Source organism: Artemia sp. Qi Xiang Cuo, chromosome 1 (assembly GCF_049724085.1).
Source record: "Artemia sp. Qi Xiang Cuo chromosome 1, ASM4972408v1, whole genome shotgun sequence".
Lineage (NCBI taxonomy): Eukaryota > Metazoa > Arthropoda > Branchiopoda > Anostraca > Artemiidae > Artemia > Artemia sp. Qi Xiang Cuo.
Window position 1 is genome coordinate 91,206,615 of NC_142794.1, and position 16,426 is coordinate 91,223,040.

At 36.3% G+C, this 16,426-nt stretch overlaps 1 protein-coding gene across 2 annotated transcripts in view; it reads right to left on the reverse strand.

Moving 5' to 3' along the window:
• The window catches only part of Nbr (exonuclease mut-7 homolog), a 106,938-nt gene that overhangs the window by 47,467 nt on the left and 43,045 nt on the right, over nt 1–16,426 (reverse strand). For both annotated transcript variants that reach the window (XM_089087712.1, XM_089087703.1), the window contains exon 3: nt 837–1,048. In XM_089087712.1, the coding sequence (XP_088943838.1) occupies nt 837–1,010 (174 nt within the window). In that variant the 5' untranslated portion in view covers nt 1,011–1,048. The remainder of the gene's footprint in view (nt 1–836; nt 1,049–16,426) is intronic.

The following is a 16,426-nucleotide window of genomic DNA, read 5'->3' on the forward strand; positions in this document are numbered from 1 at the left end:
GGGCCTTACTATCCAGATTTGTATTATTTGCCTAATACTTTTAACTAATTCTCCTCTCCCCCCTCCCTCAGTAAGGGTAAAGAATAGCTAGATAATCTGGATTTAAAAATCGCTTCTTGAAGCTTTAACCGCCACCCTCCTTGAGGGTTTAATGTAAATGATAAGTGACGGTTATTATTCGTGGGTTTATGATATATTGAAATACAAACTTATTTATTACTTTCTGTACGAGCCCACACATAAAAAAGCTGCAAATTGTTTTCTGATTTCTTACCTTTTAAAAAAAAATAATTGGCACCGATATATTTAAAGGTTTCAAGAAATTCTTGTTTTCTTATTGCCCATAAATACACTGATAAATCATTTTATGGATATTCCCCAAATTTGGATTACAAAAATAAAATTTTTGAAGGTAATATTTTAAAATAAATGTTCGCTAAAAATTAATCAAACCTCCACTGTTGGTGAACTTCTAAATCAGGCGAGGGCAACCTTTTTTGAAAAATCGATGGTGGTAATCAAGGCCGTAACCAGAGGAATTAGGGGGTTTGAACCCCCCGCCCCGAAATGTTTGTCCAACTCGTAGTAACGTAATAAAAATGCCTAGAAACTCACTTTTGATACTTTTTTTTATTTTATTTTTTTTTGCAAAAAAAAGAACTCCCTAAATTCTAGTTTACTAGTGAAATATTTCAACAACTGCTTAAAGTCATATAAGAATAATTTTCATTAATTTAAAAAGAAGAAGTTTTCTTTTAAATTACAAAATAATTTATATTTTAAATTCAAAATTTAAAGCAGACGATAAAATTATTTTAATTAAAGGATTTATTTACCGTGTTATACCGATCCTCTGACATCATCTTCTTAATCCAAAGGAGTAGAGAAATTTCTGGCTCTATATGTATCTCAAAGACATTTAGTATCTCTTTCATGGAGACAGAAGGTCCATAAGTTGACGCTAAGACAAGAGCCTCCTCTTTGAGCTCCGAATCTATCGTCAAAATCATGTCAGCTCTTTGGACCCATTCCTTGAAAGACCGTAAAACTAAAATTTTAACAAAAGGGAACAGTTATTAGCCATATTGAAACACGATAAATTAAAAAAATTTATAAAATATATAAATATAAATATATATATATATATATATATATATATATATATATATATATATATATATATATATATATATATATATATATATATATATATATATATATATAATAACTTACTGAATTAGGTTTTTGGTCCTGTTTTGTTTAATAAGGCCCATTAATTGAAATACATTGTATAAATTGTAGGAAATAAGTTATACGGTGAAATAGCCAATGAAAGAGGTTTTTAGAATTTAATGAATAGAATTCAACTTTCAAAACCAGACAAGGTTTTTCCTAGACAACATTTTCATTGATATAGCTTGACTAAGTTAAGCATCACCAGCAAAAGATGAATCTTCGCAGAGATTAAATAAATAAAACATGTTTTTTTCACTTCAAAGTAAATGGCAACACTAAAACTTAAAATAAACGGAAACTATTCAAAATATCAATCAGGCTGCTTCCTCATAAAAAGACAAAGTCCAAAAAAGGTGTTTGAGAGTTATCTTCTATCTCCCCTAAATCCATTCTTCGAACAGCCAATCTGGTCTCCCATCAAGAAAAGGAGGATAAAAACATCTTTGCTTTTTACCAACAATTTCATCCAAATCAGTGACCATTTTTGAATCAGCTTCAGAGGGCAATCTTTCTCACGTGACAGTTTGAAAAAAGTGTTTTTAAATTTTTAGAACATTCACTTTCACACAAGAAAACTAGGAACCACTCTGCTTCAAAAAAACTTCCCCCTTTCAGGATCACCCTTCCTCATAAGCCCTAGATCGAACTATTTCGAGCAAGAAATACTAAAATAAGTATCATTTCAGTTAATTTCACTGATAAAAGTTCGTTGCAAAAACAAGTTTATGGGAATTTTGAAAAATATCTCGAAACCCCTCAAAAAATGGAATCGAATCAAAATAAAAAGCACACTATTAGAATCGGTATTGCCGAAAATCCTGTTCAGGAAACTTTATACCTTACAACTTATATACCCTATATAGGGAACCCTAACAGTAACGTAAGTATTGATTGAAACGATGCTTATTTCAGCTCAAAGTAGTTTCTAGCTCAAATTAGTTCGAGCTAGGACTTATGAGGTGGGGTGATCCAGAAAGGTGGAAGTTTTTTTTTAAACAAAGAGGGGTTTCTAGTTTCTTGCGTGGAAGTGGCTGTTCTAACATTACAAAAAGTTTCATGAAAGCTACTTAATTTACATATCTGTAAATTCACAGCAAGCAACTTGTGTTTCAGATGAAAATCCATTGGCTTATTTCTGTTACGTACTATCTTAACTTATTTCTTTCCTTATTTAGGTTCTTTATTCTACATTATTTCTATTCTTTCGTTTTGCTTTTGAATAATTTATCGATCATGCTTTCATGGTTGCAGCGACAGATGTAACCTAGCAAAGAAAGAACCCTAGACCGTAGTAACCGATATTATAATTACGCGTCTTGAAAAAAAATCAAATAAGGAAGAATAGCTATTTAAAGCTGATTCAGGAATGGTAACTGTTTTTTTTTTTTTGCTAATCTTAATAGTAAAATTTTATTTTTGAAGCAAATTTATCGGATTTTTGGAAAATATTCTGAAATCTCTTGAGAACGGTATCGAACCAAAATGGAAAATGCACCATTCGAATCACCATAACATACACCGCACATTTGATAGTTATTGCTTCCCGCCTTGAATGAAATCAGTCCCCCTCCCCTCCTTTTCGAAGGAGTGTTCGTAGTGAATCAGTGGTCGCAGAATATTAAGAGAAGGCTCATTTGAAAGAACATTGCTATAGCTATTGCCTCTTGTAAGTAATTAATTAAAAAAACTGTTTCCAAAAAATAAGTTTTTCAAAGAAATGTAAAGAACTCCATTAAGCAAAAAATGAGCAAAAATAAAATCAATTAATCTACCAAGCTCGAAACTGCCACAAATCAGCATCGATAAATAAATGAAACCCAAAACGAACAGAAATTACAATAAATAACCGAGTCAAACTCAAATCGAGCAGAAATTAACATAAGTTGGGCACGAAACCCCTATGCCTTCCCAAGGTCAGAACATTATATGCCCCCAGGGCATAACTTAAAACCCTTACCCCGAGGGTTGTGGGGGAGTGTCCTCCTCAAAAAGATATTTTCTATCTGGAAATCAACTACGCTGAACAAAATGACCATATCAAAATTTTTATTGGATACGTTTGGGGGAATGATGGGCGTGGGGAGGGGCTAGTTCCCCTCCAATCACTTTCGACTATCAAGAAGGGAACCAACCCTTTGAATTTCCAATCGAATGAGTCTGTTTTGAAGGTTCTACGACAACGCCTTCTATAAAAACCTTATTTGCCCCCAGGGCATATCTTATAACCCTTGCCCTGAGGGTTGAGGGGGAGGTTCATCCTCAAAAACACATTTTCTATCTGGAAATCAACTACTCTGAACAAAATGTCTATCTCAAAATTTTGATTGGATGTGGTTGTGTGAATGATGGGCGTGGGGGGGGGGTCTAGTTGCCCTCCTGTCACTTTCAACTATTAAGAAGGGCACTAGCCCTTTGAATTCCAAATCGAATGAGCCTGTTTTGAAGTTTCTACGACAACACCTTATATAAAAACCTTATATGCCGCCAGGGCATAACTTAAAAATTTTGCCCTGAGGGTTGTGGGGGAGTTTCCTCCTCAAAAACATATTTTCTATCTGGAAATCAACTAGCCTACACTGAACAAAGTGGCTATCTCAAAATTTTGATTGGATGTGTTTGGGGGAACGATGGGCGTGGGGGGGGGAGCTAGTTGCCCTCCAATCACTTTCGACTATTAAAAAGGCACTAGCCCTTTGAATTTCCCATCGAATGAGCCTGTTTTGAAGTTTCTACGATAACGCGCTACGATAAAAACTTTATATGGCCCCAAGGCATAGTTTAAAACCCTTGCCCCTAGAGTTGTGGGGGAGTGTCCTCCTCAAAAAGATATTTTCTATCTGGAAATCAGCTACGCTGACAAAATGCCTATCTCAATATTTTTATTGGATGTGTTTGGGGGATTGATGGGCGAGGAGGGGGGGGGGCTAGTTGCCCTCCAATCACTTTCGACTATTAAAAATGGCACTCCCTTTAAATTTCCAATCGAATGAGCCTGTTTTGAAGTTTCTACAACGCCTTCTATAAAAACTTTATATGCCCCCATGGCATAATTTAAAACCCTTGCCCTGAGGGTTGTGGGGGAGTGTCCTCCTCAAAAACATATTTTTATCTGGAAATCAGCTACGCTGAACAAAATAGCTATCTCATAATTTTGATAAGATTTGTTTGGGGGAATGATGGGCGTGGGGGGGGGGGCTAGTTGTCTTCCAATCACTTTCGACTATTAAAAAGGGCACTAGCCCTTTGAATTTCCAATCGAATGAGCCTGTTTTGACGTTTCTACGGCAACGCCTTCTATAAAAACCTTATATACCCCCAGGGCATAACTTAAAACCCTTGCCCTGAGGGTTGTGGGGGAGTGTCCTCCTAAAAAACACATTTTCTATCCGGAAAACAACTACGCTGAACAAAATGGCTATCTCAAAATTTCGATCGGATGTGTTTGGGAGAATGATTGGCGTGAGGGGGTGGGGCTAGTTGCCCTCCAATCACTTTCGATTATTAAAAAGGGCACTAGAACTCTCGATTTCCAATCGAATGAACTCCTTTTGAAGTCTCTACGACGAGCCCTTCTATATGAAGTGCACTGCTTTAAAGAAAAAATAATAATAAACTGTAGCCTACATTGTGTCAACATTGATCTTATATGCCCTCAGGGCATAACTTAAAAACCTTGCCCCGAGGGTTGTGGGGGAGTGCCCTCCTCAAAAAGACATTTTATATCTGGAAATCAACTACGCTGAACAATATGGCTATCTCAAAATTTTTATTGCATGTATTTGGGGGAATGACGGGCGTGAGGGGGGGGGGAGCTAGTTGCCCCCCAATCACTTTCGACTATTAAAAAGGACACTACCCACTCCAATTTCCAATCGAATGAGCCCTTTTTGAACTTTCTGCGACAACTCCTTCGATACAATGTGCCCGGGTATGGAGAAAAAAAACATTGTGCACACATCGTTCTTTACTTAGGTAGCGCTAGTGCGCTTCCTGTGATTGCCCTCAAATCATTTTCGACTATTAAAAAGGGCACTAACCCTTTCAATTATCCAATCGAATGAGCCGTTTTTGAAGTTTCTAAGACAATGTTTTCTATAAAAACCTTATATGCCCCCAGGGCATTACTGAAGAACCTTGCCCTAAGGGTTGTAGGGGGGGTGTCATCCTTAAAGACCTACTTTTCAGAGCTTTCAACTACGTTGAACAAAATTGCCATCTCAAAGTTTTCATTGGATGTGTTTGAGGAAATGGTTGGCGTGAGAGGGGTATTAGCTGCCCTCCAATCACTTTCGACTACTAAAAAGTGCACAAACCCTTCCAATTTCCAATTGAATGAGCCCTTTTCGAAGTTTCTATGACAACTCCTTCGATACGAAGCGCCCTGGTCTGAAACCAAACCAAAAAAAATAAGATAATACATTGTGCCCACATCGTTCTTGACTTAGGCAGCACTATTGCGTTGCATATAATGGTTACAGTCACTTTTCTTGATTTTCAAGCCAGTATATTTTCCTTGTTGTTCAAGCAAAGAGACGGTAAGTTTCCTATATAGGGGTTTTGGACAAGGTGGTTCTAATAGTGTATTTTTTGTTTTGATCTAACTCTATTTTTAAGAGTTTTTGGCTATAGTAGTTTTTACTATGTGGCGTTATCGTCTTTTACTAAGTTGCTAGCAACAAGATGTACAAGCCTATACTATAGTTAAGTTGCCTATACAAGTTAGTATAGGCAAGAGTTCGTTCTTTATTATAATTTTGTTATAATATTTATATTAAACATTTCAGTTAGTATAGGCTAGAGCTCGTTCTATATTATAAAATATTTAAACAAAAAATATGATTTTTAAAGAAATAAAGCTATTTAGAAGCAAATGATTAGCTCTATGGTGCCAGTGTAGTATTGATCTCTGCTTGATAATACTGAACTCAACGTTCGATCTCAGTTGCCACAGGGCCTTGAATCACATGGAGATTATCTATTAGTATTTAATAAACATACAACAGCTACTAATATAAATGAATAACTAAATCCAAAAACAAGCAAAATTTGAATCAAATATGACAATTAAGTTTAAAACAAAAAAAAGCAAGAGTTTGGCAACTACCCCCCCTCCCTAACAGTAAAAGAATACAGCCAAATGCACCATTGGAACTTTACTTAAAACTACAGGCATCTTGAACAAGAACTTATACAATTAAACTGAATATTTGATATATAATGATATTAATGGTTGAAAGTTCACCAGTTCAAGATTTAATTTCACTGTAATTTTCATTTATCTCCAGTGTCGTATGAAATACAAAAGAAAATATTTTTAATATAATTCGTTTTCTGTAAAGCGTCAATTACAAAGTGGGCTTTATACTTTTACAGTTAGGGAAGGGGGCAGTAGCCAAACTCTTGTCTGTAATGATTTTGTTCGCTTTAACCTTGATTTGCATATTCAATTTAACTTTTACTGATTTAAGGTTTATTTATTCACTTATATTAGTACCTATTGTATATTTGCTTGCTATGATTGTTTATTTAATTTCTGTTTGTTTTGGGTTTTAATTATTCTTTAATAGTAAAATATTTTTAGTAAAGTTTTAGTTAATATTTCTAATAGTAAAGTGTATATATATATATATATATATATATATATATATATATATATATATATATATATATATATATATATATATATATATATATATATATATATATATATATATATATATATATATATATATATATATATATATATATATATATATATATATATATATATATATATATATATATATATAATATATATATATATATATATATATATATATATAGTAATAGTAAGTTCTAATACCCATTTTCTGTGACCAAAAGCAATTAGGTTGGAAAAAGTTATGAGTCTTCAGAAAAACTGCATTTTTGGTATCTATTACGTTTAATTACCTAAATATGACATCATACCTCTATCCTAACCCACAAACTGTACCATTCAAAAGTGGTATATTCTGCCATTTTGTGGATCGAAACTAAGATTTTGCCCAAAATAAAACCAACTTCATATGGATTGATAATTCTAAGACAACGTATTGATTTAATAGTTTTAAAATTCTAAATAAGAATTAATAGTTTCTTCTTCAAATCCCAGAGCATGGTCATCGAAACGAGGAAAGTTAAAATGAAAATCAACTGTAGAAGAATCCAAAGCTGTTGCATTAAGACTGATTAGTATCTAAGTCAGTCTTTGTATGCAATACATTGTTTTCCATGAATTTTTTTTTCCCCGTAGGTACTTTGTAACGAAAGGGTCGTCACAGAGAATTAGGAAGTAGCTCATTAGGTTGAAAATTGAAAGTTCTAGTTTCCTTTTGCTTACATCATGATAGTGGCGTCAGAGTGACGTCATCTGAATTATGAAACCATGGCCACGTATCTAGCCATATCATTCAGTAAATACCGTAGCCACGTATCTAGAGCAACCCAATGCAAACGTCACAGCTGGACAAGGATCCTGACGTCATTCAGTAAATAAAAAGGATGGATCATGCAATGAAAATCATTACTGAAAAACAAATTGAAAAATAATGTTGTCAACAATTGTAAAAACTGTTGTCATAGGCACTTCAGTTGCATTCGTTGGAATTTCCATTTGGAAATTATTCAGAACTGATCAAATTATTCAGAACTGTAGCCCAGTTTTAGACACAGAAGTTCTGTCTAATCCGGATATGCCCGTCGATCCCATTGTTGTACATCTGCCTACTATTGTCGTTGAGTCCCCTTTAGTTCCTGAAACATTTATTGCTGCACCAGAGGCGTCAATTACCAAACCACAAAATACTGACGTTGAACCACATGTGGAAGAAAAGAAAAAATACACTTTTCCAGAAAAGCCAAATCTAGTAAATGGTGCCACAGATGAGTCAGTGGTGCCAGCAAAGCAATTAGAAGAAATTGAAGAGCCCAGTGTGGTGCCTATCCAAGAGACTCCAGCAAAAGTGGCTCCGGATAAGAGGGAAGAAGAACCCATGTCTCATTTTGGTTTGAATAATGACGGAAAAGAGAAACCCCAAAACGCTACTGAGAAGACAGGAAAAATCAGTAGTCAAAACGATTTCACAAGTGATCTCAAGAGATATATTTCAATGCGAAAAGCAAAGGAATCCAACATGTGTTTCAAGAAACCTTCATACGAGAGACGTGAAGTATGTTGGTTTTATGAAAATAGTACCTGTCGCAATGGTAACAGGTGCTACTATTATCACAACCAATCTTTAAAAAGAAGATCAAGTGTTAGTCCACCTCGTAAAAGAAGAAAAGCAGAGGAGCATACGATTCTTAGCAAAAAAACTGCATACGAAAGACAAGAATTCTACACTACACCTCCTAAAGCAAGGAAAGCAGAGGAACATGGGATATTTAGCGGAAAAACTGTATATACAAAACGAGAATGCCATCATTTTTTTCAAAAAGGCTACTGCACTAGAGGTGACAGTTGTGATTATTATCACGGCCCATTTTTAAAAAGAGGGCCGAGAAGATACCCACGGTCTGGAAGATACTAGAAAAGAACAGTCCATTCCATTTTTGAATGATTATATTTCCGTACTTTGGACAATGTTTAGAGTATTAGTTTAGAGTTTTAGTTAAGAGTTACACTGTAACCACAACATGCTTACAGGCGTTGACTAAACCATCACTTTGAACAGATGATCGCTTCTCTGCAAAGGCTCTAACTTCATGACATAAAGACCCCAACAAATTTTCCGAAGATTTCGCAGCTCAGAAAAAGCGGACCTTTCCAATTCCATACAGAAAGCTTGTGGTACCACATACACTCAAGCTGTGGACAAACGGCAAGGCGTTGCAAAATGTTACTCCTAGTTTTTGTGCTGCCGTATGAATAGGTATGCAGTAGGACGGAAACTTAAGCCAGAGCTGCTTGAGGCCAAGACTAGCAAGATTCTGAAAGTAGTATGCAGCTAGTAAGACGATATCAGTATAATTGGCTTGTATTATCACAAGCCAATTATACTTTCTCTTCACAATTATACTTTCTCTTCTCTTTCTTCTATCACAAGCTCTTTCGTCTTGCGGCAACTAATGTGTGGTATAAAACCCGAGTGTCTGCTTCCTCATGGCCGGACAAGAGATCATCATCAACAGAGCTTCTATGGGGCGAAACGGTATCAGCTCTATGTCGACTCTCCGAACCTCCAGCGAGATGAACCATCAGACGGGTTGAAATTTTGTACTCCCAGACCTCGAATAGTAATTTCAAGAGTCGACCTTTGGCTTAGCGACTACTGAGAATCCCGTCCCAGAGTGTTGCAGCTTTGCTGGAGAAAGTGAACGGGCTGTAAATATTTCCTCTAGGATTTCCTCTTCTTTCTCGACAGCCAGATGCTTCTTTGAGGTTGAACGAGTAATCATCACGGGTTTTATCGTCACTAAGACTGTCATACCTGTCACCAACTAAATGGGTAGACTGACAAGCTTCGGGTATGTTCCTAAGAATCCCATCGTAAACTCTTATTCCAAAATCTGCTAGCGTCTCATTTTGTTCTGGTCGATAACGCCTTATGACACTCATGACATCAACTACACAATCAGATCGAGGAGAGTCTTCAAAAAGCATATGTGGAATCATTTTTGGCCATGGCTGCAAGCCAGACTGTTGCAGAACGTAGTTCAAGGCTGTTGACTCTGTACCAGTACGTAGCTGAGGCTCCCTACTACTTGATGATAATACTGCAACTACTGCAAGTGAGGCCGGATATGGCTGTAGCTCGTACTTCAGCAGCTCACAGAGGGACAAAGTTTGTGTTTAATTTGCAAGACGCAGAGCTCGTTTAAGCAGCTCAGTTTCAAAACGGCATCAGTTTTACTACTGATGACGGTCACTGCATATGTGACCGAAATGTCGGGTATTTTTGTGAATTTCTATCACTGTTATCATCATCACTGTCTATTAAAATGATTTTATCCCTATTTGAACTTTTATTTATCGTCATGGAAAGGCAGTGTGGTCTCCGAAATTATATAGGTTGCATCAAGACATTAATGCAAGATAGTAGGTTGCATCGTCATCCATGTTCAGGTTTGCTTTCAGCGTTCTGGTGACTGCTGCGAGAAAGGGGAGAGTAGCAAGATCCCTGGCATTCTCATTCGTTGTCGCACCAACGATACCAGAAACTCTTAGATGACCTTTGATGTCCGGATTCACGGTCGACTCTAAAACCAGATCGCATGCAATGCTGCAAAACGGCTTGGTTGTTTTCCTAACAACAAAATTGTCACTTACAAACTCCCAGTAAACTTCTGGCGCTTTTTCAGGCAGACTTAGCATTTCTTCTAGGTATTAAAGTGCAGCTGCGGCACATGTATGGTTTTCAGATGCGAAGAAAATCGGAATCATCTCTTTTGTGGTGTTTAAGTGTGATCCCCAGTCCGCAGCTCTTTCAACATAAAGATAGTCGTTTCCGGTACGGATAAGATCTAAATAATTGATCCAGAGGCTATGATTCCTTATGGTAGATCTAGACTCGTTGTACTTCGAGAAAAGCGGAGTAATGCTGTCCAACGCATCTCCTATCTGTTTACATGCTTCAGAACTAGCTGTACCAACATGGTGTACCTCACGCAAGACAAATGACACCTCCTAAAATAGCTGTTGCAAGAATCCTTACCTTTAGCTAGATCAGATAAATAACCTAAATCATTTCCTTAGTATGTCGTAGTTTTCAGTACTTTATGCAATAGTCAGTGATCCAAGGCTCGCTATCGTTAAAAAAAAAAGGAGTGAGTGACTCACATCAGCCGCAGTTGGTTTGATTACGGATTCCAGGGTAATCTAAGGTGCTTAAAACGAATATCGGGGTGCCCATGCTTGCACTAATCTAAATATTGACAATTTTAGCCTATAAAGAAGAAATTAGCCTTTTATGGCTAAGTACTTTATGCAACTAAAACCCGATATGTAAGATACTCGGCTTATTTTTTTTTATTGCTGTGGAAACCAAATTCGCTCATGCAATTGCAGAACGAGGCATCTGTTGTAGTTTTTTCCCTGATTAAAAATATTAGTTGTATAGAATGTAAATACATGATTTGATTCAGAAAAGAGCGATATATCGTTTGGTGAGATAAAAATTATAGGTTGTGTTGAACATATTTCGAGTAAAACGCCACTATTTATAAAATTTTCTTTTAGGGGGGAAATTTTCTCGTTCAAACGCTTATGTATTCTTGTATATTCAAGTCTCGACTTTGTTTTTATTAATAGCATGTACAGGAAATTAAGGAACTTCAAATGATGTGCAGTTTGATTCATTAATTAAAAAAAAACTTGGTCATTGTAGGCTAATTTCTGAAAGCTATGATGTTATTTAAAAAAAATAAATAGCTGCTCAAGAATTAAGATCTTTTGAAAAAGAGGCATATGATTTGACTCGTAATGACGAGTGGAATTCAAATAAAACATAAAAAAAATATACTTATTTAGGCAAAAATTTCTGAAAAAGTATATTAAAAAACCTTGTTTTCAAAATTAAATAGGGGTTAACTAAAAAAATAAAAGTTGTGGGGAAAAACTAAAAAATAGCAGGTGAAATTACTTGTTCTTAGGATTCAGAATATGTCAAGTTTAGAAGTTTTCCGTTTATTTTACCGTGTAAAAAAAATCAAGAGCGGTATGACGTCGTTATAGGCCAAATTTGACTTCATAGGCCAAAATGACCATGTTCTACACACATGCGAACTTATGCACCCCAATATTCATTATCAGCGCCCCCGATTACCCTAGAATTCACCCTCAAACCAACTGCAGCTGATGTGAGCCACCCACTCCCTTTTTTTGAACGATAGCGAGCCTTGGATCACTGAATCCCTTTTTAGTTGTTACTTATAATTAAACGAAATTATATACTGAAATTGACTCTTTATAAAGTGCATTTTAAAATGGTACTACGATGTAGTATATAATGGCATATAAAAAATAATGAAGAAATAACGAAAAAATTGGTGTTTTTTATTTAATTTTTTTAATATTTTAGTGCCATCAAGACGAATATATAAAAGGTGCGTAGATATGAGCAACAGATGACAAGAGTCTGATAATTTATCGATTCCCAAAATAAATTCTATGCAAATAGCAAGTAGTACAAAAGTTCTTTTTTTTATTATATATATATATATATATATATATATATATATATATATATATATTGGTCCATGCTGGGCATAGGTGCGTAGTGAGCTATTGACCTTAACTGCCATCTATTCAGGTGGAAAAAAGTTGCCTGATCCATGTGATATAGCTTACAACTTGATTGACTACCTTATCCTGTTTTGAAGATAATTTGCTACCTTAGTTTTTTTCAAGCTATCTTTAAAGTTTTTGCTACACCCTAGAAAAAAGATTTTGTGCCCATACTTTTTCAATTAACTCTATTTCAATTAATCCTAGATATGTTTTTATTGGCTTGTTGAGACCCTTGATGACCAGACATAATAAGTAGCGCCGTCGTTTCTTTCTATAATGCATCAGTCTCATCAGACTTTGGTTTTGGTGGCTAGAGGGCGGGTGGTGCATACTGCGCTAGTATAAGGTGATACATAGTAAGCCACTGAATCACTATATACCATAGCATTATTTACCTTCTAAAAATTTATTGTTACCTTCTGTAGATGACAAAATGCTCAGAAAAAGATTAAGAAAATCAAAAAAAGACAAACAAAGTATGCCTACAAAAATTACCCATGTCTGTAGACAACTTAGACTTTTAAGCCTGTCCCAGTCCCTATCATCAGCCATTCTCAAAATAGGGTAGATATGATAATTTGATGACCTGGACATCCTGATGACCTATGATATAGGTCAGAAAACAGTCGGCATTACAATGATTGGAACAGTTGCTGCGAGTGGAAATTTTTTACTGCTTTGTTTTGTCTTTCATAGGCAGCGCGCTAGCGCTGCCTAAATAAAGAACGATGTGGGCACAATGTGTTTTTTTTTTTTTCTCCATACCCGGGCACTTCATATCGAAGGAGTTGTCGTCGAAACTTCGAAAAGACTCATTCGATTGGAAATTGGAGTAGCTAGTGCATATTTTAATAGTCAAAAGTGATTGGAGTCAAAAGTGATTGGAGGGCAACTAGCCCCCCCCCACGCCCATCATTCCACCAAACACATCCAATCAAAATTTTGAGATAGCCATTTTGTTTAGCGTAGTTGATTTCCAGACAGAAAATATGTTTTTGAGGAGGACGCTCCCCCACAACCCTCAGGGCAAGGGTTTTAAGTTATGCCCTGGGGGCATATTAGGTTTTATAGAAGGCGTTGTCGTTGAAACTTTAAAAAAGGTTTATTCGATTGGAAATTCAAAGCGCTAGTACCCTTTTTAATAGTCGAAAGTGATTAGAGGGCAACTAGCCCCCCTCTCACGCCCATCATTCCCCCAAACACATCCAATCAAAATTTTGTAATAACCATTTTGTTCAGCGTAGTTGATTTCCAGATGGAAAATATGTTTTTGAGGAGGACACTCCCCCAAAACCCTCAGGGCAAGGGTTTTAAATTATGCCCTGGGGGAATATAAGGTTTTTATAGAAGGCGTTGTCGTAGAAACTTAAAAAAAAGCTCATTCGATTGAAAATTCAAAGAGCTAGTGCCCTTTTTAATAGTCGACTGTGATTGAAGGGGAACTAGCCCCCCCCTCCAGGCCCATCAGTACCTCACACACAACCAATCACAATTGTCAAATAGCCTTTTCCTTCAGCGTATCTGTATTTCAAATACACATTATATTTTAAAGTAAGGCAATCCCCACCAACCATAAAAGCAGGGGTTTTAAGTTATGCCCTGGGGTGTGTAAGGGTTTTATAGAAGGCGTGGTCGTAGAAACTACAAAAAAACTCATTCGATTGGAAATTTAAAGGACTAGTGCCCTTTTTAATAGTCGAAAGTGATTGGAGGGCAACTAGCAACCCCCCCCCCCACACCCATCCTTCCCCCAAACACATCCAATAAAAATTTTGAGATAGTCGTTTTGTTCAGCGTAGCTGATTTCCAGATAGAAAATATATTTTTGAGGAGGAAACTCCCCCAAAACCCTCAGGGCAATGATTATAAGTTAAGCCCTGGGGGCCTATAAGGTTTTTATTGAAATCTTTGTCGTAGAAACTTGAAAAAAGGGCTCATTCGATTTGAAATTCAAAGGGCTAGTACCCTTTTTAATAGTCGAAAGTGATTTGAGGGCAACTACCCTCCCCCCCCCCTATCCTAACCTAACATAAACCAGAGACGACACACAAACAGAGACGACACACACACAGAGACAATTCACACAAAGAGTAGGAAAACACGCACAGAGGACACACACACAGACAAAACCCAAATCGAAACGACACATACACAGATATGAGACAAACACAGAGACGACAAACACACAGAGACGTCACACAAGCAGAACCGACACACAAACAGAGAAAAAAGACTCACGCAGACACGACGCACTCATAGAGACTATACACACACTGAGACGACAAACACACAGAGACGACAAACACATAGAGGCGTCACATACATAGAGACGACCCACACATAGAGAAGACACACACATAGAGACGACACACATAGAGATAATACACATAGATACACATAGAGATAAGGTTTTTACTGAAATCTTTGTCATAGAAACTTGAAAAAGGGCTAATTCGATTTGAAATTCAAAGGGCTAGTACCCTTTTTAATAGTCGAAAGTTATTCGAGGGCAACTAACCCCCCTCTCACGCCCACCTTTTCCCCAGACACTCCCCCACAACCCTCCGTGCAAGGATTATAAGTTATGCCCTGGGGGCATGTAAGGTTTTTATTGAAATCTTTGTCGTAGAAACTTGAAAAAGGACTCATTCGATTTGAAATTCTAAGGGCTAGTACCCCTTTTAATAGTCAAAAGTGATTTGAGGGCAACTACCTCCCCCCCCCCTCTCACGCCCACCTTTTCCCCAAACACATCAAATCAAAATTTTGAGATACCCATTTTATTCAACGTAGTTGAAATTTTTGGAAATTAGGTCTTTAAGGATGAAAACCCCTCCCCTTATAGCCCTCAGGGCAACGGTTGTAAGTTATGCCCTGGGGGCATATAAAGTTTTGTTGAAAGCGTTGTCGTAGAAACTTCAAAAGCGCTCATTCAATTAGAAATTGAAAAGGCTAGTGCCTTTTTTAATAGTTGAAAGTGATTGGATAGCGACTAACGCCCCTCTCACGCTCACCATTTTCCCAAACACATCCAATTAAAATTTTGAGATACCCATGTTGTTCAACGTAGTTAAAAGTTCTGGAAATTAGGTCTTTTAGGATGATAACCCCCTCAGAGCCCTCAGTTGGCCGCAAAATTAACATAAGTTGGGCGCAAAACCCCTATGCCTTCCCAAGGCTAAAACAAAATTTCCACTTTACTGAAAAAATACAAATGAATGTGCCTTGTCAGTTTAATATACATATACTGATATTTAGTTTTGATTTATTAAAGTTATAATATTAAAAACATTTATATTTTTTTCAGTAAAGTGCAAATTTTGTTCTGGCCTTGGGAAGGCATAGGGGTTTATCGCACAACTTATGTTAATTTCTGCTCGTTTTGAGTTTGACTCGGTTATTTATTGTAATTTCTGTTCGTTTTGGGTTTCATTTATTTACCGATGCTGATTTGTGGTAATTTCACGTTTGGTAGATTATTCGATTTTATTTTTGCTCTTTTTTTGTTTAATGGAGTTCTTTACTTTTCTTTTAAAAAATTATTTTGTATAAAGTTTTTTTTAATTAATTAACGATAAAACATTAATGTTCGGAAAAGTGAATAGTTGATACATTAGCTCAAAGTATTTAAAGGAGGGGGGGAGATTACTCTTGCACATTTCAAACCCGACTTTGGTGCTTGTAATGATAAATAAGTTTCGACATTTTAATCAGATGCATCGAGTAGCAAAGGTCACTGAACAAAAGTTTTGCTCGGAGATTTATCATATTTTATTAGATAAGAGTATACTTCAAAGATAATGCATTGCTTTTATATACTTTAGATTTCGTAAATTTAGAGTAATAAAACAACGTCAGTGACGTCAACGTGGAAGAGAGCCTTTAGGCTAGTGTCTCACTCCCCCCCCTCCACCGAGACATCGATATTTTATGATTTTCCTT